The sequence below is a fragment of the Mesoplodon bidens genome (assembly GCF_964165515.1).
Source record: "Mesoplodon bidens genome assembly, chromosome: 18".
NCBI classification, from domain to species: Eukaryota; Metazoa; Chordata; class Mammalia; order Artiodactyla; family Ziphiidae; genus Mesoplodon; species Mesoplodon bidens.
In genome coordinates this window covers 52,377,460-52,400,282 of record NC_138175.1, presented here as the reverse complement: position 1 = coordinate 52,400,282, position 22,823 = coordinate 52,377,460, and the positions used below count along the sequence as shown (strand labels likewise).

Here is a 22,823-nt window from a genome sequence, read left to right as displayed (position 1 = left end):
ATAAAGAAATGAAGAGATGACTTATGTCCAAATGGAAAATGTTCCAATACCTAGGCTTACAAAATAGAATAAAAAAAAATTTTTAAGGGACAAAATGCACAGATGATCCATCATTCCAAGCCCACATTTGAACAGACGCACATATGAAATACAACAGTGTGAAAAAGAAAACTACCAAGCCCAAATTCTAACCTCTCACATAATGGGCCCTTCATTTAAAAAACAAGTAGATCATCTGTGACTATTGCACGGTTATCCAACATTTGTTAAGCTTTTCCAGGGTACCGGGAGCCATGTCTGAAAGGTCACAGACACTGAAACAGAATTTAACTTATCCTTTCACCTCTGTAAAGATTTGGCAGTGAAATCAAATGAGGCTGGATATGCCTCGTTTGGCTGAAGACTACAGTGATTTTGTCTAGTTATCCATGGCAACATGGTCAAAGTGGCTGTGTGCAAGAAAGAGACAGAGACAGACCAAGATCAGGTGTGCTCTTTTTAAAGACAAAACGCAAGCTGTAGTTTGGTATTTCTAACAACAAAAAAAAGACTCTGCTACAGAAATTCACCAACTTGTTAAGTTTTCAGAAGAAAACATTTGCAATAAAATGTATAGAAGCTATGTGCAAAAATTCTGGAAGGAAGACAAAACACCAATGATAAAACCTGGTCTTAAAAAAAAAAAACAAAAAAAAACACCCTGGTCTTGGGAAAAATATGCCCAAAGAAGAAACCAAAAGGCAGCAACTCACAAGCAGCTAGAGCAGATTCAACAGACTGGATCTGCCTACCAACACACTCAGCATACTAAGGCAATACACTAATAAGTCACATACACTAAGGCAATATAAGACTTCAATCTACTAGGGCAATATATTAAAACTAAAGAATGGAACAGCTTAAAAACTTACTTGGGGAAAAGCTCAGATTTGAGATTCTAATGCTCCAGTGTACCTAGTATACATACAACTAGTGTTTTAATTTGCTGAATTCCTGAAGCAGCTTTTACATGCTCTATGAAACTTACAGCATCAAATTGGGTGAAAAACGACTCAGGTTTTTTTTCTATATTCTCAATGTCCACTTTCACATCCACCATGGGGTTGAGATTCTGTGCGCGCTCCAAAGAGGCTTCGGCCCTGTTTCGGCCAACAGACCCAGTTCGGATCAGGAACTGGGCTCCGGGGTCTTCTGGAGATACCTAAGAATAATTTTTTTTTTTAATACTTGAATTTGGGAGGAAAAACAAATAAACTTTTCCATTTTAAAGAATAACTAAAATATCTACCATCTAATTGTAGTACTACTGCTCCTATAGGAATCTGCCCAATGCAGACTCCCTATACTCTTTCCTTCTGAGGCTTTAAAATAGACATTGAACTTTTTTTTTTTTTAAACTGGGCACTGATGGTTAAAGAGCACCCCCTTGTGTTTATAATGAAAATTCACTCTAAACAAAAGAAGTCCATGCTTGCTTAAGTAAATTTTTAACTAACAAAATGACATAATCATCAGTGCTAAGAGTTGACCAAATCCCTACCATGTGCCCAATTCTAAGCAATCAGAGAGAGACATAGGTAATTTAAAGGATGTAGTCCCTGCCTACAGGTGGTTTAAAATCAGACCAACACAAGGAGGGATAATTTCACTCATAAGGCTGGACGTCAGCAGAAGAGAGCCTCAAAGACAGATAACATAGTCACCTGACAGCCACCAGTAGGATTACAGATTCCACTGTTCAAAATGCATTTCTTCACACATCAAACATCTAATTTAATCATGAATCTCCATGTATGACCCCGCCACATTCACCAAGACTGGGTTCAACAGAAGTAATCCTCCTCTCCTGCCAACTACCCACAGTATACACTCTCCCTTACTATCTTCCCTCCAAGCAAATGAGCTGGTCCTCCTCCCGTTCAAGGCCAGCCCTCTAACAGTATGCTTGACCCATCCCATCCCATCCCATCCCAGGGATCTCACCACACACAGAGAGATCGTACATCATAGCGGTTAAAAGCCATGCTCTGGGATAATTCAGGTTGGATTCACACTTGTGATTTGAATCCTGGCTCAACCACCTAAATGTGTGACCTTGAGTATGAGGGAATCACATGTAAAATGAGGATGGTACTAAAAGTGATGCACTACTAATCACTCCACCAGGGGAGTCGGTACTACCTGTGCCCCACTCCTTGGCCTCACAGCTCCCGGCTCTCCTCCCCCGCTGGACATTCCAGTTTCTATATGGGCCCTCTTAGGTGCAGCTGTTCTCAGGATTCCACCTCGGAATCATTCATCTTTTCACTCTATATAGCTCCATAAACCAACTCCATCCACGCCTTACAGTTTCTACCAAAATCTGCTGTTATTTCTCAAATTGCTCTTACTGGTACAGATTGCTTCCTGATCCATCTGAGTCTTATACTAAACTGCCCACCAGAAAGTTCCTCCTGGAGATCCCATGGGCCAATCATAATCCAATTCCTATGTTTGCTGTCTCTGTTAACAAACAGAGACATCTCTGACGCATCCAGTCACCAGAGTCAGAAACCTGGTCTGCCTATCCTCTACATTTCCTTGATAGCAGGCACCAGGTGATGTGGCTAAGTGCATGGCCTCTGCCAGGAGTCGGACTGCATGGGTCCTGGTGGTACCACTAACTGCTGTGACCTTGGGTGGGCCAATACTTCACTTCCTTTCCCTCCTTCTTCTTATGTGTAAAGCAGGAATGATAATCCCTACATGTCAGAGTTGTTTTGAGGCCTAAATGAGATGCTACAACTACAGCTCCTAGAACAGCGTCCAGCACTTACAGTAAGTGTCAGCTGTTGTACTTCCTCCTTGCTTTCCCATATAGAATCCTACTGACTATACCACTGAAGCATCTCTCACCTCTCGGTGCTTCTCGCCATCTCTATCCCCACTGTCATTCCACAGACCCTTTTCATCTCTCACTTAAACCATTAAAGCAGCCTTCTAAGTAGTCTTCTGCCCCATATCTTGTGCCAACCACAGTCTACACAGTATTAGTGATCTACAGAAAGCCCAAAGCTGCAGTCAACCCTCACCCATCTGAAACTCTTCAATGACTCCTTACCACCTAGAGAATTAAGTAAGTTTACAGCAGAGCTTACCAGCTGGCCCTTCGTGACTTGGACCTCACCTGCAATCTGCAACACCCCCAGCACTGCGGGCTTCACACTCTAAAAACACCAAACTGTTATATTTGATTTCTACCACGCTGTCTTGTGCTAATGTCCCCTGCCTAAAACACAGCTCCTCAAACCCTGAAAAACCTCTGCTTGTTTTTTAAGACTCAGCTCAGCACTCCTGGAAGTCTCTCTCATGTCTGCATGCCACAACCTGAGTCAGGCAGCGTGCTCTGGTTTCTGGAAAAAAATTGAGGATGGGAAGCAAATCTTGTGCATTTTTCTATCGCCAGTACCTAGACTACTTCAGGGTAGGCAGCAGGTGCTCTTGGATGCTTGCTGACATAAACGAAATGAAAAACTCTAAGGGGCAGGAATTAGCATCTTCAATTTATAGATGAACAAGCTAAGTCTCTGTGAGGTTAATTCCCTTTCCCAGCTTCAGAAGGTGTGATTTGAGCCCAAGCCTTCATGATTCCAAAGCTTCTGCAAAATGCAGCACCATCTTCCTGGGACGTTCCTAGTCAGGGACAAAAGCACAAGCAAACTACAAAAGGCAGAACCACCAGAGAGGGTGTTCACGAACTGTGAAATCTATGAGATGGGAGTCAGGCTGGGTAAGTTGACTGGGACCAGGTTATATGAAGCCAGTGGTTCTCAACCCTCCCTGCCTTTTAGACTCACCTGGAGAACTTTTATTTTTAAATAACTCCCCAAATATTCTAAAGCACAGATGGAACTGAGAACCACTGTGTCAGGCTTTGAAAACCAGTCAGAGGAGTCAGGCCTTACAGCGGAAGGCAAGTAGAAGGCACTATCAGTCTTTAAACTGAAGAGGCAACGGCTGACTCCAACTCTGGGTGGCATTCGTGCCAGTGCTGAGGCAGTGAGAGAACCACATCACACGGCCTCGGTGTTCTCTCGTCCCCATTCTCAGACTTCCCAAACAAATGAGGAAACTACCATCCCATGTGGTTTCGTTTCTCCACACCAACGGCCTCCAGGTTTTGGAACCTTGGAACCTTTGGAACCTCCTTGGGTCTCCACTCTTACCCTCTCTACACAGGCAAACAAATTCTTCCCCTGGATGGGGTGTTCCTGCCACTAGGGGGCACTGTGGCTGGTGGACAGGGGGATGTCAAAGCTGGGAGGGTTAGTTAATTATCTGGCAGCTTGCTTGCAGGCATTTTCTTTCCTTAGAAAGTTTTGAATTCAAGTCAAAAATCAATTTGTGACTGTGATATTAAGTGAGCCAACCTATCTGTCTCTTCGTATTGCAGGAGAATTAAAACAACAAAAATTCTAGATATTATTTTCTCCTGAAACTCCAAATAAGGTGAGCTTTTAAAAATTTCATTAACATTTACTTTTGTCTACAGAGCCTATACCTCACACTGTGTGTGCTAGTTACTTAGCATGAGACAGGACCCCTGTTCATTGCCTAAAAGGAAAAAAAGACACAAATAATATCATGTGACAACACAATTTTTGAAATATTTTAACTGAAAAAATACATGATTTCTGGAATTTGCTTTAAAAAGCTGTCCCAAAAACTACAGGGGAAAAGATAAATAAAAAGATCAACAAAACACTGGTATCTGTAGAAGCCAAGTCGGTGAGGTGTCAAATATTATTCTACTTCTGTATATATTTGAAATTTTCTATAAAAGAAACCCAAAATGTCATTGAGGCATGAGAATGTAGACAAAGCAGCAGTTATTTTCACTTTGGAGAAAAGATAGGTCAGAGAAAGCTACATAGGGGTTGGGCACTATGGTTCTATTATCAATTAAATAACATTTTATCATATAATTAACTATTGGATGCTTATTACATGCAGGCACTACATTAAGTGGTCCATACACATTCTCTCTGATCCAGCATTTCCCAAGGTAATGCCTGTGAAGCATCTCCATCAAGATCTCCTGAGATACGTCTGTTTTCTTCTGAGACACCTTTTAAATGTATATACTCCTGAGCCTTATCTCAGACTTTGTAAGGTAGACTCATTAGGGGTGAAAGCTACACCAAAACAAAGCCCCAGGGCAATTCTGCATTTTAAATGAGTGACTCGGGCGATTTAAAGGTACAAACTGGAAGAGCATTCCTCCACTCCTCACAATCACCCTCCAAGGGAGATGCTAACTCCACTTTACAGACGGGCAAGGTCCTCGAGGAGACGAGAGCCTCCACTGGTTGACCACGTAGGACATGGTGGAGCTGAGTTCAAACCCGGTGCTGGCGCTGTCCGTCTCCAAGGGCTACAGTGCCACTGACGCCAGCCCTCCTCTTTCACAGCCCAGAAGGGGCAAGTAGGAAGGCACGAAATCTCCACGTGTTTATACCAAAGAGGGGAGATGGCGAAGGAGAGTGATAAGGCAGCGGAACATCTCACCTGCTCGTGATCCAGCATGGTCAGTCCTTTCACTCCAGCCAGGATGAGATTCTTGGCAATTTCAGCCCCGAGTCCCTTCATGCCAACAAGAAGCACCCGGGAGGCCCGCAGCCTACAAGGCAGATATTGTCAACGGGATGAAAGAGGACAGTGGAAGCTCCCCGAATCATTGAAGAACAAAACAAGACAAAAACAGGGAAATGATCTTGGATTTCATTAACTGCACTTAAGCATCCAGGCCTCAAATCTTGAAAAAGAGACAGGCTCCAATCTACCCTGCTGAGAACCATTCATTCAACACATATTTATTGAGCACCTATTATGCCAGGCCCCCCTCCAAGGTGTGGAAATACAGCAGTGAATAAACAGACACAATTCCTGCCCTCAGAGCTTGTATTTTGTAGAGACAGACAAACAAATAGAGATATATAATATCTCAAAAAGTGAAGAAAATCAAGCATGGCATGGATCGGGAATGATGGAGGACGTGACTTTAGTCAGACTGATCGTGAAGGCCTTTCCACAGAGGTGCTGAGCAAAAATCAAAATGAAATGAAGGACATATATACAGATACTTGGGAGAACAGTCCAGGTAGAGAAAAAAGCAAGTGCAAAAGCCCTGAAGCAGAGGAGTGCTTGGCATATTCCAGGAGCAGGAAGGCAGACAGAGCAGCTGAAGAGCAGTGAGCAAAGGGAAGAATGGGGGACTTCCCTGGTGTTCCAGGGGTTAAGACTTCACCTTCCAATGCAGGGGGTGCGGGGTTTGATCCCTGGTCAGGCAACTAAGATCCCACATGCCTCCCCGCCAAAACACCAAAACATAAAACAGAAGCAATAATGTAACAAATTCAATAAAGACTTTTAAAATGGTCCACATCAAAAAAATCTTAAAAAAGGGGAAGAATGGTAGATGAGGCTGTAGACAGAGTCAGGGGCCACATCATGAAGGCTCTTACAGTCGGGATTCTGGATTTTATTCTAAACATGATGGAAAGCCATGGGGTGGGGGCGGGTTTGCGGTTGGAAGGGGAAGAGTGTCACAGTTAAGGTGAGAGGATGATGGCTTGGACTAGTGTGACAGCAGAAGGGAAGGGGAGAAGGGGTACTATTTAAGCTATAACACACAAGGTGGCACGCAACAGGGCGCATCTGGGAAGTGTTTAGCTCATTCCGAGCCTGCAGAGCGACAGAAGATGGGGCTTTAAAAAAAAAGGGTAGGGCTACCCTGGTGGCGCAGTGGTTGGGAATCCGCCTGCCAACGCAGCAGACACGGGTTCAAGCCCTGGTCCGAGAAGATCCCACATGCCGCGGAGCAACTAAGCCCGTGCACCACAACTACTGAGCCTGCGCTCTAGAGCCCACGTGCCACAACTACTGAAGCCCGCGCACCTAGTGCCCATGCTCCGCAACAAGAGAAGCCACCGCAATGAGAAGCCCGTGCACTGCAACGAAGAGCAGCCCATGCACAGCAACTAGAGAAAGCCCACACACAGCAAGGAAGACCCAATGCAGCCAAAAATAAATAAATAAAATAAATAAATTTTTTTAAAAAAAGGTAGTCAGAGAAGTCTGGACTTAACTCTGAGGTCAGCAGAAGGCAGTATAGGTCCACAATACCTTATTCGAAATCCCTTGAACCAGAAGTGTTTCAGAATCAGAATTTTTCATATGTGAAAAAGGAAATAAAGGGAATTCCCTTGGGGTCCAGTGGTTAGGACTCCGTGCTTTCACTGCTGAGGGCCTGGATTCAATCCCTGGTTGGGGAACTAAGATCCCACAAGCCACGCAGTAGGCCAAAAGAAGAAGAAAAAAAAAAAAAGAAATAAAGAGTTTGCATCATATATCATGAAAAACCCCATCAGGATCTTAGGCAGCACCCTGTAATCAAACTCATTAATATTTTTGCAGCAAATGTATGATTATTCACACTGAAAAGCATTAGTAAGAACTAAGAACAGTCTCATCTAAATTCAAGTTCTGCTGACCAATGAGTTTGCTCCTAATTTATGAAATGAGTCCATTCTCCTCAAGTACCACTACTAAGGAGAACATGCAGAAACTCTTTTCCAAAAATGGTTCTAATAATCATGGACACTTGCATGTCATTAGGCTAGAAGTCTTTAATGGGAATGATGGCTGATAAAATCGAGTCCTGCACTGATTCTTTTTTTTTTTTAATTTTTGGCTGTGTTGGGTCTGCGTTGTTGCACGCGGGCCTTCTCTAGTTGCAGTGAGCAGGGGCTACTCTTTGTTGCGGGACACGGGCTTCTCTTGTTCCTGCACTGATTCTTTTTTTTTTTCATTTTTGGCTGTGTTGGGTCTGCGTTGTTGCACGCGGGCCTTCTCTAGTTGCAGTGAGCAGGGGCTACTCTTTGTTGCGGGACACGGGCTTCTCTTGTTCCTGCACTGATTCTCAATGCTAGCAGATTTGGGATTTCCTTCAGTGATATGACCAAAGGGTAAAATGGCGGGGCGTGGTGGGGAGGGAGAGAACATTGACACAGGAATATGTCTGGGGCTCAGCTTCTCCATTATTGCTTTTTTCTACACGGCCCTTCCACTGCCAACCATAGCCTAGCTGACAGGAGCCTTTCAAGTGACAATTCCACTGAAATATGACCATTTTACCCTTTGATCATATCACTGAAGGAAATCCCAAATCTGCTAGCATCGAGAATCAGTGCAGGAACAAGAGAAGCTATTCATTCATTCATTCATTCATTTTTAGCTGCGTTGGGTCTTCGCTGCTGTGCACAGGCTTTCTCTAGTTGCAGCGAGCGGGGGCTACTCTTCATTGCAGTGCGCAGGCTTCTCATTGTGGTGGCTTCTGTTGTTGCAGAGCGCAGGCTCTAGGCTTCAGTAGTTGTGGCATGCAGGCTCAGTAGTTGTGGTGCACGGGCTCAGTAGTTGTGGCCTGTGGGCTCTAGAGCGCAGGCTCAGTAGTTGTGGCACACGGGCTTAGTTGCTCTGTGGCACGTGGGATCTTCCTGGACCTGGGCTCGTACCCATGTCCCTTGCATTGGCAGGCGGATTCTTAACCCCTACACCAACAGGGAAGTCCCCTACCTGCAGACTTTAAATCACAACATTCCACACACCTGAAACGCACCCTGTCTTCCTCTCTCTGCCTAGTCAAGCCTTTCCTCCAGACTTCAAACCCCAACTCAAATGCCATTTCCTCAAAAAGTCCTTATCACAGCAGACTCAGGAGAGTACACTCTAAACTCTTCAAGCAACTGCTCCACATAAATGCCTCTGACATAAATCACATGCAGCCCGTGGCCTCTCTAGGATCCCTCCATCCTAGAGAGCTCCATAGGCTCTGACTGCTCGGGAGGGTTTTGGGGTTCTGTTTGTTTGTTTTGTTTTGTTTTTGTGGCCATGCCTCGTAGCATGCGAGATCTTAGTTCCCCGACCAGGTATCGAACCCATGCCTCCTGCAGTGGAAGCTTGGAGGCTTAACCACTGGACCACCAGGGAAGTCCCTTGGGAGGTTTTTTAATTCAACTGCCAACAACACTGAATATCATGTTTATGTTTTTAATCCTTAACCATTCTAGGGGCCCTGAGATTACTGCTTATTTATGGCTCAATTACATGAAAAGCACTTAAAATAGTACCTGGCACATAGTCAGCATTGAATGAATGCTGGCTATCATTACTCAGACTCTAATGCAGCAATTCCCTTCTTGGAATCAATCCTGCAGAAATACTCACATGGGCACAAAAATCATGTACAATGCTATTCACAGCAGCATCGTCCACCACTTCCCTCCACTTTCACAGCCACACAGCCCTACTCTGAGTCACCATTTCTCACCTATAAAACCACAAGAGTGGGCTTCCCTGGTGGCGCAGTGGTTGAGAATCTGCCTGCCAATGCAGGGGGCACGGGTTCGAGCCCTGGTCTGGGAAGATCCCACATGCCGCAGAGCAACTGGGCCCGTGAGCCACAACTACTGAGCCTGCGCATCTGGAGCCTGTGCTCTGCAACAAGAGGCCGCAACAGTGAGAGGCCTGCGCACCGCGATGAAGAGTGGCCCCCGCTCGCCGCAACTAGAGAAAGCCCTCGCACAGAAACCAAGACCCAACACAGCCCAAAAAATAAATAAATAAATAGCGTTCCCTTTAAAAAAAAAAACACACACACACACACAAGAGCCTGACACCTGGCCTCCCTGCTTCCATTCCTGCCCCCAACAATCCACTGTCCCCATCTCAGGTAGAGAGCTTCTAAACCTGACCAGGCCACTCTCCTGCTCAGACCTTTCAGTGGCCCCCATGCAAGCTCCTTACCAACAGCCCTGCAACCACTCCTGCCTGTCTCACCCTACTCTCTCCCCTGGTAACTTGCCTACAGCCAGGCTGGCCTTCCTTGATCCCAGAAAATGCCACATTTGCTCCCACCGCAGGACTCTAGCATTAGCTGTTCTCTCTGCTTCTTCTCCTAACTCTTCACATGACCCATTCTTTAGGTCTCAGCTCAACTACCCCTCCTTAAAAAAGTCCACACTGGCCACCTAATCCAAAATAGGTCTACATCTTTTCTATCTGGAATTTTGCTACTTGTTTATGTGTTCACTCCTAGTTCCTCCATTACAATGTAAGTAAGCTCCAGAAACCATGGTATCTCTAGCATCTATGACTGTGCTTGGGACTTACCACACTGTTACTCCAATTGCTATTGAATTAATAGATACACCAGGACTTCCCTGGTGGTGCAGTGGTTAAGAATCCGCCTGCCAACACAGGGGACACGGGTTTGAGACCTGGTCTGGGAAGATCCAACGTGCCGCGAAGCCACTAAGCCCGGGGGCCACAACTACTGAGCCTGCGCTCTAGAGCCTGCGAGCCACAACTACTGAGCCTGCACACCTAGAGCCCGTGCTCTGCAACAAGAGAAGCCACTGCGATGAGCAGCCTGCGCTGCAACGAACAGTAGCCCCCGCTCGCTGCAACTAGAGAAAGCCCACACACAGCAATGAAGACCCAATGCAGCCAAAAATAAATAAATAAATAAATAAAATTTATTTTAAAAAAAAATACACCAAAAGAAACCCAAATGTCCATCGGCAGAATTACATAAACCTGGTACATAATAAAACAACAGCTAGTGCTCTCTTCGGCAGCACATATACTAAAATTGGAATGATACAGAGAAGATTAGCATGGCCCCTGCACATGGATGACACGCAAATTCGTGAAGTGTTCCATATTTTTTGTAAAGCAATTATACTCCAATAAAGATGTTAAAAAAAAAAAAAGATGATCAAAACAACAGCTAACGGGACTTCCCTGGTGGCGCAGCGGTTAAGAATCCGCCTGCCAATGCAGGGGACACGGGTTCAATCCCTGGTCCAGGAAGATCCCACATGCCATGGAGCACCTAAGCCTGTGTGCCACAACTACTGAGCCCGTGTGCTGCAACTACTGAAGCCTGCACGCCGAGAGCCTGCGCACCACACCAAGAGAAGCCACCGCAATGAGAAGCTCGCGCACCGCAACAAAGAGTAGCCCCCGCTCCCCGCAACTAGAGAAAGTCTGCGTGCAGCGATGAAGACCCAACGCAGCCAAAAATAAAATAAATTAAAAAAAAAAAAAAAAAAACAGTGACAGTAATTACCAACCACAGAGGGCTCACTAAGTTCCAGGCACTGAGCTAGATACAATATATACAGTGCCTCACTGAAACCTTGATTATGGTTCTTCACTGTTTTTCTCTCAGAAAAAAAGCACGCATCCTAAATGTTGCATACAATTTCTCTCCCTAAAAGGCCAAGTGGCTCCACAGGCCCCCAAGTAGGCCATCACGTTTCCACAGGAAAGGATCCATGTCTGCCTTGAGAAAGGAAAAAACTGAGGTTCAGAAAAGGTGTCTAAGCTCTCACAGCTAACGGGTGCCCAGAGCTGGGATCCCAAATTCAATTCTAACCAGGATCTATGATTTTTTTTTTTTCCCTCTCTCAATGTCTCCCCCATGCTGCCTTGCATATAGTAGGTTCTAAATAAATACTTGCTGATTTACTCTCCTCTCTACTTCTGCTGCCATGGGAACACCTTTTCAATTTCTGGGGAGGAAGGAACCAGTCTTTACACCACAATCTGAATTCACAATACATACTACAAGGTAAGTCAAGCCAATGAATTCCACTCATGATTAGAAATTCTGAAGACGACCAAATTCATATTCAAACCACATTTATTGAGAGTCTAATGCGTGAGAGTGAGTCATGCAAAAATCGTGTATAAGATGATTTCGAGTAGGGCAAGCACAACGTCCCCAAGGCCAGAGAGAGCTTTAGCATATTTGAGGAACATAAAGATACAAGCAGCTTGAATGGAGTGAGCCAGGGAGATGCAGGCAAGGTCGGACAAGGCAGGGCAGGAAAGGCAACAGATTTTTAAAGATCTGAGTATACAGGAAATCACTGGAAGGCTTTAAGCAGGACTGCTGTGATCTGTTTTTTAAATTTAAATCAGTTTGGCTGCTGTGTGGAGGATGGATTATAAAGAGTCACACGTGGAACAGGGGAGACCAGGGAGGAACTGTTCAGGTGATCTGAGATGATGCGTGTAGCTTGGACTAAGAAGGGAGGATGAGACGGAGCTTGAAGCAGGGCCTAGAGGAACTCCCAATAGACTGGATGTGGACAGAAAGGACAGAGGCTCCTAGGTTTCTGGTCACTGTGACCAGAAAAATGATGGGGCCACTTAGAAGATCTGACCATTTTCTCCTTCTAAAAATACTCTCCACTTAACTAACAGTACAGTCCTTTTCACTTAAATCTACAATCCTGCTCCATCCAACTGCCCAATCATTATACTTACTTAAATGTCCTGTCAGAATCCAAGACAGAACTTAAGACTGTTCCTCACCTTGATCTGCTTGGGCAAATCTGCTCCTCCTACAGTCTTCCTTGTCCTTTTGGAGTTTCCACTCATCCCACTGACACCTGCTTTATCTCATTTATCTCAACCTATTTCCTATTTATTTTCCCTTATTTTGTGACTGGTGATTTATACTTGTCAAATAATGGTAGCTATAACTTACTGAATGCTTTCTGTGCATAGACTCTATTCATGCATAATCTCATTTCTTTCTCAATAATCTTATGACGTAGATTCTGTTATTCCCATTTGATAAGTGAGAAAACTGAAGCACAGAGAAGTTAAGAAATGTATCCAAGGTTAGATAACTATGAAGTTCTAGAGCTGAGATTCAAACTCAACTATTAACCACTAAAAAATTGATCCTTACATGAAACAACCAGGATTGGCCTCCAGTACACGCTCAGTCACTTTCATGGCAAGTAGGTGCCTATGGAACCAACTGAAGCGCTGTCTGAACAGCAGCAATGTAGGGTAATGAGTGCTTGAAAAGAGGGAAGTTTTTGGAGCCTCTTTCCTGTAAAGTCAAAACTTCAGTTGACGGCTTCCCTGGTGGCGCAGTGGTTGAGAATTTGCCTGCTAATGCAGAGGACACGGGTTTGAGCCCTGGTCTGGGAGGATCCCACATGCCGTGGAGCAACTAGGCCCGTGAGCCACAACGACTGAGCCTGCGCATCTGGAACCTGTGCTCCGCAACAAGAGAGGCCGCGATAGTGAGAGGCCCGCGCACCGCGATGAAGAGTGGTCCCCGCTCGCCGCAACTAGAGAAAGCCCTTGCACAGAAACGAAGACCCGACACAGCAAAAATAAATAAATAAATAACTAAACTCCTACCCCCAACATCCTAAAAAAAAAAACAAAAACACTTCAGTTGAGTCCTTAAAGATTTAGTCACACTCACCCCTCCTTTTTTGCAGATGTGGAACCTAAGGCCAAGAAACTGTTGTGACTCACCCAGGGTCACAGAGCTAGTTAGCAGAGCTGGGAATTGAACCCAGGTTTCTGGACTTCCTAGGTCTTTGCAGTGTACAATCACTTCATCCACTCAACAAATATCCGAATGTCTACATACTTGCAGGCACTGGGAATTTAATAGAGACCAGTCAAAACCCGCATCTTAATTCCTGGACATTTACAAAGTGCTTGCCCTCATGGAGCTCATCCTCTACTTCTCTCTTCTCAGTCACCCTCCTTCCTCACTCTTAGATAGGGGATAAACGACCGCTGAGTGGAAGGAGGAAAATTAGACATGCCTTTGTTGTGAAAGTCGGTGCAAAAACTGCTGAAGCACACAGTCTGAGAACACACAGGGCTGCCAGCTTCAACACTCTCCTTTATGTTCATCTGATTGAAAGAATGAGCCTCCCATTGTGGCAAATGAGCTACTGTGGAAAGAGCAGTGAACCTGAAGTTAGTGGCTTAGATTCAAGTCCTCCTTCTTCTATGTACTTGGTGTGTGACCTTGGGAGAGGTGGCTCCCTTCCCTGAACCTCATCCACAAAATGGGCTCGGCGCCACAGCAAGAGATGCGCTTACAGGGGCCAGGCAATTCTATCAATGAGTGAAGCAGAACTGCTGGAGACGACGGCCAAGTAGAGAGCCCAGGCTCTGTGTAAAAGAGCCTCGGGACTTCCCCGGCGGTCAAGTGGTTAAGACTCTGCGCTTCCAATGCAGGTGACGCGGGTTCGATCCCTGGTTGGGGAACTAAGATCCCACATCCTCACGGTGCGGCCAAATAAAAGAGGCGGCCTCTACTTAGCTCCAACCAATGTGGAGGTGTCTGACCTTACTATTTTTCAAAAGACAGAAACTGTGAAATCTCCATATGTGGGGAGGGTGGGGTTGGTTGGGAGGGAGACAGACACATCTTTCCAACTTCTCATTATAAAAAATTTCAAACGTACAGAAAAATAGGAAGAATAGTTAACACTTTGCCCCACTGGCTTTACCCATATGCCGACATCACAGCACTTCACACCTTTAGCGTGCAACTCCAAAAATATGACATTCTCCTTCATAACCACACCATTATCACATCTAGAAAATAATTCCAAATATCATCTAACAGGACTGAATACTCAAATTTCCCCTATTGCCTAAAAGATGTTTTTTAGGGAAGTTTTCTTTTTAAACCAGGATCCAGTCAGGGTTATACCTTGCATTTGGCTCCACCCTTTACTCTCTTAATCTAGAACAGCCCCTTCGCTTGTTTTTTCCATGACATTGACTTCTGGAAGAGAACCAGGGCAGTCGTCTTGTAAAACGTCCTGGACACATTCTGGACATCTCATCATTACCTCGATGGTGTCCTTTAATTTGTTCCTCTGTTCTGTGCAAACGTGATATCTGGCAGGAAAACATCAAAGACGATGCCCTGAGGTTCTTATTTCACTACATCAGAAGACACATTATTAAAGATTTCTAAGTGAAGTCGATTTTATTCCTTCTGACGCTCAAACTGTCCCAAATTTGGCCAATTCTCTAGATTTTTAAATGCTGGCAACTAATTTCAAAAAAATTAAAACATTGTATGAGAGATACACACCAGTTTTTAACCTCTAGACTGTATGAGTTCCCTTGAAGACCCTTTTTATTATTATCTGTCTCCCTTCCAATTCTCTGACAACCTTGGTCCAACATTATAGCGTCAGAGGCAAAACTGTAGCCAGAATGCAGTCTGTCGATTCCCAGGCTGCTTTCCACTTCACAAGGAATCCCAGTCCCCACAGTTCCCCTATCCCACCTGGAGTTCCCTTAGAGACAAGTCAATTTGCTTTGTGGAGCCTCCTTCCTTTCTCTACAGAGGAGGAAATCACTGCCTTTCCTTCTCCAAAGAGCTGCTATGAGACTCAGCTGAAAAAGGGACAAGAGAGCACTTTAATCAACTCTGTAAGACTGTATACAAATCGATCGATTCCAAATTATAGGTAACCCCTTCCTACCCTCCCAGGACCCTCAGCCAATCCTTTCCAGGTTCTCGCTGAGTTCTAGACATCTTCACTTCCTCAGAGTAACTCCCATCTCCCAAGAATTCCATACCCCGACTTTGACTTGCCCCTTAGGTCACCTCTCCCTCAGGAGCCCTCCATCCATTCTTTAATGCTCCTCAGATAAATCATTCATTCCTACCCCTCCGACAGATCCCTCACTAATTCCAGTTTAATCCTCACCAACTTTACCCCACCTCAAACAAAACCACCTGCTGCCCCCAACGCCTGGGATCAACCCTTGTAGTACACTTACGATCCCCTTCTCAACCCTTCAGGAACCCCTAACACTCCTTCAAACGGCAGTTCCTAAACTCATTCGACACTATGTCTTCAGGCCCATTCTCATCATTTAATCCCCAATCTTCTATCTCAGGTGCCTTCAACCCTCAGACCAGTGCTTGCTAATGCCTCGTAATGCACCCTCCTCCCCAGTCACAGAAGGCTCCACACACCTGAAATGAGCCTGAAGTAACCCCCATCTCACCCCACCCACCACACACGCTCTCTCACCAAAAAGTTCTAGAAGCTCCTGCCCCTCAAACCTCTTGAACTGCCTGCCTCCCCAACCCTTCGATCAATTAATTCTGCCCTCTGTACTCACGCACACCACATGACCACCCCCCATCACTCAGACCTCATCACTGAACTCAACCACTCACATATTTCTACTTAGATGTACAGTAAACAGCTAAAACGTTAAGTCCAAAAGAGAACTGCTGATTCTTCCCCCACCTCAGTCAGTGAAGGCACTTCCGTCTTTCCAACTGCTTAGGCCAAAAACCTTGGAGGCAACCTTGAGTTCTGCCTCTCCCACTCCACACATTTAATCCTTCAGCAAAGCCTGTCCCCTCTACCTTCAAATTATATCCAGAATCTACATCTGACCCCTTCCCTAGACTTCCAAGCCACTATTACTTGCATCTCAAGGGGATTACCGCAGCAGCCTCCTAGGCGGAATCGTTATTTCCACTTCTGCCCACTTCCACCTGTTCTCCACGCAGCACGAGCGATCCTTTTCAAACACAACTCAGATCGTGTTACTCCTCTGCCCAAAACTCTCCAACAGGTTTCCCAGCACACTTAGAATTCAAAAGCTACCTCCTGGGACTTCCCTGGTGGCTCAGTGGTTAAGAATCCACCTGCCAATGCAGGAGACACGGGTTTGAGCCCTGGTCCGGGAAGATCCCACATGCCGTGGAGCAACTAAGCCCGTGCGCCACAACTACTGAGCCTGCGCTCTAGAGCCCACGAGACACACCTACTGAGCCCATGTACCACAACTACTGAAGTCTACGCGCCTAGAGCCTGTGCGCAACGAGAAGCCACCGCAGTAAGAATCCCGCTCACCACAATGAACAGTAGCCCCCGCTCGCCGCAACTAGAGAAAAGCCCGCGCGCAGCAACGAAGACCCAACGCAGCCCAAAATCAATCAATCAATTAATTTAAAAAAGAAAAAAAAAAGCTACCCCTCATTTGATTCCAGCCACCCTGTTGCTCTCATTTGCCAAGCATGCTCTGGCCTCTAGGATTTTACACTTGTCCCCTGTGCTAGGAAGATCCTCCCAGATGGCCAGACGGCTCTTTCCTTTCATACAGGTCCGAGGTTCGATGTTACCTCTTCAGAGGCCTCCCCTGGCCACCCTATCAAAATAGCTCTCCCACCCCACCATCCTTTATCGATCCTCTTTCCCTGCTTTATTTTTTCTCCCTAGCACTTGCATTGCCTAATATTTTATTATTTTTTTATGTGTATTGCCTCCCCCACCGGAACATAAGCTCCACGTGGGCAAGGAGTCTGCCTAGTTCATTAATATCCGCTCAGCGCCGGTGGCAGGTGCTCAAACAATATCTGATCATATCGACCACCTCTTTCAAAGACCTCATCCCCTCCGATAGTTACTCCCCCATGCCCAAGGTATCCCCAATCCTGTCCTCTCGGGACACACCCCCAGATCTAGACACAAGCAATCTCTTCGGGTACCTCCAGCCCACCCCCCAGACTCTCCGAGCCTCTCAGGAACCTCACTTGAAATTACTTGCTCCAAAACTCGAAAAAAAACCTCAGTCTTTCAGACTGGCCCACCCCTCAGAGGCCACAAAAATGAATGTAAGCTCTCATCTGTTGGGCTCGCCAGTCTCCTCAGCATCCAGCAGAGAACAGGTTTCCACTACCTATGAATGAATGAACTATGCCCCCCCATTTTCATCGTTTCCATGCACTCCTGGCCCCCCCTATTCGCTAAGTCCCCAACCCCGATCCAAACGCCACCATCGCTCCCTTCGGGCGTCGAGTTCCTGAGTCTGCATCCTCCGGATCGCTCAGAACTCCCCCAGCTCCCCTTCTAGAGGTCGCCAATTCCTCGGAACGGCCCTCCCACCACCTAGGACGTCCCCGCTTCCCATACCTTCCGAGGAAACATCCCAAATCAACCCCTCCAGTCCTCTCAGGAAGGCGACCACGGCCGGGTACACGATTCCCGCCTCCTCTCTTCAAATTAAACCCTCCGGCTCCCCAACGCCTCAGGCCAGACCACCCTCCAAACCCTCAGTCCCACAAGCCGCACCGGCCCTGACCGTTTCTGGGCCTCCAATCCCCAGAGACGGATCTGCCGGTCATACTGAGCCGCCTCCTCCTCGCTGATACCGCCGCCCGCCTCCTCCTTCTCCACCATGGCGCCAGCTCTCCGCGCCGGAGCCCTGGTCCTGCTCACGGCAACCGCCCGCCGGCCCCACAAGCAGCCAACCGCCACGGGCCGTGAGCCCAGGCCGCATCTGCGCCTGCGCCAGGGATCGCGCCTGCGCACTACCTTCTCCAAGCCCCGCCGGACCCTGGACCCTGGAATCACGTGGACCTCCTTAGCCTCCGAGGTGGGCGGGCATCAGCCAGTCACGTGATGGAGTCTCCTGCCAATCCTGGCCAAAAATCCGCGCGGCTTCTGGCCCCACAAGGATACCCAAGTGGTTGTTTATGAGGCCTTCAATTCAGCAAGTAAAATGGAGCGTCTGACGAAATCCCGGTAACGGGGATGTTGTGCAATAGGGTGGCGAGTAAAATAGATAAAATCCTGCCCTCATGGAACTTACGTTCCCTTGAGGAGGGCCCAAAGGAAAAAATACATAAATCAGGCCCTCAATAAATGTTTTGGAGAAAATTAAAACAGGATATGGGACTACAGGGTGACAGATGATAGTTGAGCAGAGATCTGAAGGAACCGTAGAAACAAGCTGGGTAGATGACTGGGAAATGTAGCATTCCTGGACGGAACAGCATCTGCAAAGGCCCTGAGGCTGGCACATGCTAACGTAATTGAGGAGCTGTGGAGAGGGCAGGGTGGCTGGAGCAGAGTGAGAGGGTGGTAAGAGATTAAATCATAATATGAAGCAGGTGGGGAATCTTGTAGGTTAGTAATAGCTAATAATAGCTAATATGTATTTTCCCTAGGCAAAATACCTTTTTATTATTCATTCAACAAATACTTATTAGGAACTTTTTTGGGAATTCCCTGGTCGTCCAGGGTTAGGACTCTGCACCTCACTACCGAGGGCCCTGGTTCAATCCCTGGTCAGGGAACTAAGATCCCACAAGCCTCTTGGCACACGCCTCTCCCCCCGAAAAAAAAAAAAAAAAAAAGAACGTGCTTGTCAACCATCAGTCTCTGTGCTAGGGATAGAGCAGTAAAAAAAATCTTTTTTTAATTTTTAAATAAGAATTAAAAATAGCTGCCCTCTCATGGAGTTTAAATGGGTTTTACATGGATTATTTCTCTAACCCTTGCAAGAGTAGATAAATTCTTTAATATTCCCATTTCACAGCTAAAGAGTCTGAGGTCCAGCAAAGTTAAGTATCGATATTAGTGGCCTGAACAAAGTCTTATATCTTAGAAGTAGTGAAGCTAGGATTCAAATCCAGGCCCACGTGCTTCCTTAGGAGGTTATACTGCTGGTGGTACATTAAGCTCCTACTATGTGCTCTGACCTTGTCCAGTGAGGTACATACCCTATGAACCTCAGAGATAGATATTTCCTCCCCTTTTACAGTATGACTCTGAGACTCAGAAAAGGGTAGCAATTCATCAGAGGTCAAAATATCATTCAAGGAACTTCCCTGGTGGTCCAGTGGTTAAGATGCCATACTCCCAATGCAGGGGGCCTGGGTTCGATCCCTGGTCAGGGAACTAGATCCTACATGCTGCAACTAAGACATCACATGCCACACGTAAACATCCCTCATGCCGCAACTAAAACCCGGCACAGCCAAATAAATAAATAAATATATATATTTTTAATATATCATTCAAAAAATATGGAGGGATTTCCCTGGTGGCACAGTAGTTAAGAATCTGCCTGCCTATGCAGGAGACACGGGCTCGAGCCCTGGTCCAGGAAGATCCCACATGCTGTGGAGCAACTAAGCCCGTGCACCACAACTACTGAGGCTGCACTCTAGAGCCCATGAGCCACAACTACTGAGCCCGCATGCCACAACTACTGAAGCCCGTGCGCCTAGAGCCTGTGCTCTGTGACAAGAGAAGCCACCACAATGAGAAGCTGGCACCACAATGAAGAGTATCCCCTGCTCACCACAACTAGAGAAAGCCCGTGCACAGCAACAAGGACCCAACGTAGCCGAAAATAAATACATAAATAAATTTATTTTTAAAAAAATAGAATATGATAGAAGTGAATGCTGGGCCAATTTCTGAGTCCAGCCCTTAAGAAATGGGCAGCCTCCCCTCAAAAAGCTAAACATCGAATTATCATAGGACCCAGCAATTCCACTCTTAGGCATATACCCAAAGAATTGAAAGCAGAGACTCAAACAGATATTTGTATGCCAATCATCATGGCAACATTATTCACAATAGCCAAACGTGAAACAACCAAATCCATCAGGTGATGAATGGATAAATAAAATGTGGGAAATCAATACAATGGAATAATATTCACCCATAAAAATGGATGAAGCACTGATACATGCCACAATTTGGATGAACCTTGAAAACATTATGCTAAGTGAAAGAACCCAGATACAAAAGGTGATGAAAAAAGAAGTAGGTAGTGGTGATGGTTGCACGACACTGTGAATGTACTTAATGCCACTGAGTTGTTCACTTAAAACTGGTTAAAATGGTGGATTGTATGTTATAAATTTTTACCACAATTTTTAAAAAATTAATAATGTAATATACCCGAAATGACTGAATTGTACACTTTAAATGAGTGAATTGCATGGTCTGCGAATATCTCAGTGAAGCTGTTTTTAAAAAAAGGAAGTGGTCAGCTTCCACTTTCTGTTTCTTGGGACACTTGTTCTTAACCCCAGCCTCCATACTAGCACAAGACAAAGCATCTTACAGAGACATCCACATGGAGAGGAACCAAAGCTTCTGACCCTCAGCCCGGCCAACAGCCCCAGCCAACAGCCAGCACCATCTTGCTGGCCACGTGAGTGAGCCGTCTTGGAAGGAGATCCTCTGGCAGACAGTCAAGTCACCCCAGAGGGAGGAGAGAGAAGCCATTCTTGCCAAGCCGTGCCCAAAGTGCTGATCTGTAAGAAAAATAACTGTTTGCTGCGAATTCCCTGGTGGTCCAGTGGTTAGGACTTGGCCGCTCTCACTGCTGGGGCCCCAGTTCCCCTGGTTGGGGAACTAAGAACCAGCAAGCCCTGCGGCGCAAGTTTGCTGATCACTTGCTACAGAGCATTAGATAACCCGAACATTCTCCCCACCCAATTCTCTCTTCTATTCTCTCTGTTTTTGCCCAACCCCAATTCTCTTTCTCTCCCTGACTTTAGTTCCTTTCTCTGCTGAAAGTGGTAGAAAAATAAACAGAAACTTTGAGAAGTGCTGTCAAGGAAAAGAAGGAGCTATGACAGTGTCTGGCTTAGTGTAGGAGTCAGGAAATAATATTCTGAGAATGTGAACTCACTCTCCATTTTTCTGAATTTAGTCTCTCTGATAGGTTCATTCATTTACATTTCCCTGAGGACGACCTCAATGCCCAGCCCTGTGCTAGGCAATATATAACCTCTAGGGGGAGTATTTTGTACTGTGGTTTCAGGGAACATCTCTCAGAGGAAGTAATGACCAGACTCTGGAGGGATGAAAAGAAGTAAGGTGACTGTGCCATGGTGACCCCAGGGGACAAAGGGATCATTGAGAAACCAGATCGTGAATTTTTTAAAAACTGAGATATAATTGACATATAACATTGTATTAGTTTTGTGTATGGTCTTTTAATTTTATTTTTTCATAAATTTATTTATGTATTTATTTATTTTTGGCTGTGTTAGGTCTTGCTGCACACGGGCTTTCTCTAATTGCAGCGAGCAGGGGCTACTCTTCGTTGAGGTGTGCAGGCTTCTCACTGTGGTGGCTTCTCTTGTTGCAGAGCACAGGCTCTAGGCACGCGGGCTTCAGTAGTTGTGGCACAGGGGCTCAGTAGTTGTGGCGCACGGGCTTAGTTGCCCCGCGGCATGTGGGATCTTCCCGGACCAGGTCTCGAACTCGTGTCCCCTGCATTGGCAGGTGGATTCTTTTTTTTTTTTTTTTTTTTTTTTTTGCGGTACGCGGCCCTCTCACTGTTGTGGCCTCTCCCGTTGCAGAGCACAGGCTCCGGACGCGCAGGCTCAGCGACCATGGCTCACGGGCCCAGCCGCTCTGCGGCATGTGGGATCCTCCCGGACCGGGGCACGAACCCGTGTCCCCTGCACTGGCAGGCGGATTCTTAACCACTGCACCACTAGAGAAGTCCCTTTATTTTTTTTAAGCCTGGAAATCTATTTGATAATTGCAATATGTGATCATTGTACTTTGAGGCAAATAGAGAATGTAAAAAATTCAGGATCCTAGGGAATTCCCTGGTGGTCCCGTGGTTAGGACTCTGTGCTTTCACTGCAGAGGGCCCAGGTTCAATCCCTGGTCGGGGAACTAAGATCCTGCAAGCCACTGGCTCAGCAAAAAAAAAAAAATTCAGGATCCTGAGCACTAAATATGCAAGTCAACTCTTCCAGAATGAGCACTGCTTTGCTTAGAATAATTTGAGGCTGTCTTTGAAATGAGCAAGTTTGGGAAGCACATGCCTCTTCAGATTTGTCATGTTTCTTCCAAATATTGCTGAGCCCCCTAGGAAAGGCCCTTTCCTAACTGCTTTCCTGACCCCCAATTCAGCCTCCAATCATGACCTTACGCCTTATCTTACTCTAGAGGATGAGAGGCAGGTGCAGATGGTTTGAAGTTCGGGACAAAATGAGAAGAGCCATTTGATAATTTTAATTTTATTTTATTCTGTCAAAAATTTTTATATTTGGGACTTTTAATAGGCCCTTTTTTGTCCTATGAGTTATAGTATACTGTATCTTCATAATTAGTTAAGTTATGGTTTATGATATTGATTTA

General features: G+C 45.9%; 1 protein-coding gene across 2 annotated transcripts in view; it reads right to left on the bottom strand.

The window, feature by feature from the left end:
- Positions 1-18,204, bottom strand: part of SAE1 (SUMO1 activating enzyme subunit 1) — a 67,956-nt gene extending 49,752 nt beyond the window's left edge. Inside the window, exons 1-3 of one of the 2 annotated variants that reach the window (XM_081215699.1) lie at positions 18,001-18,204; positions 5,548-5,659; positions 1,028-1,201 (exon numbers count right to left, since the gene is read on the bottom strand). In XM_081215699.1, coding sequence (XP_081071825.1) covers positions 1,028-1,201; positions 5,548-5,659; positions 18,001-18,098 — 384 coding nt within the window. In that variant the 5' untranslated portion in view covers positions 18,099-18,204. Of the gene's footprint in view, positions 1-1,027; positions 1,202-5,547; positions 5,660-17,990 lie in introns of both variants that reach the window. The other variant, XM_081215700.1, reaches the window with a different exon arrangement.
- Positions 18,205-22,823: the final 4,619 nt, after the last annotated feature.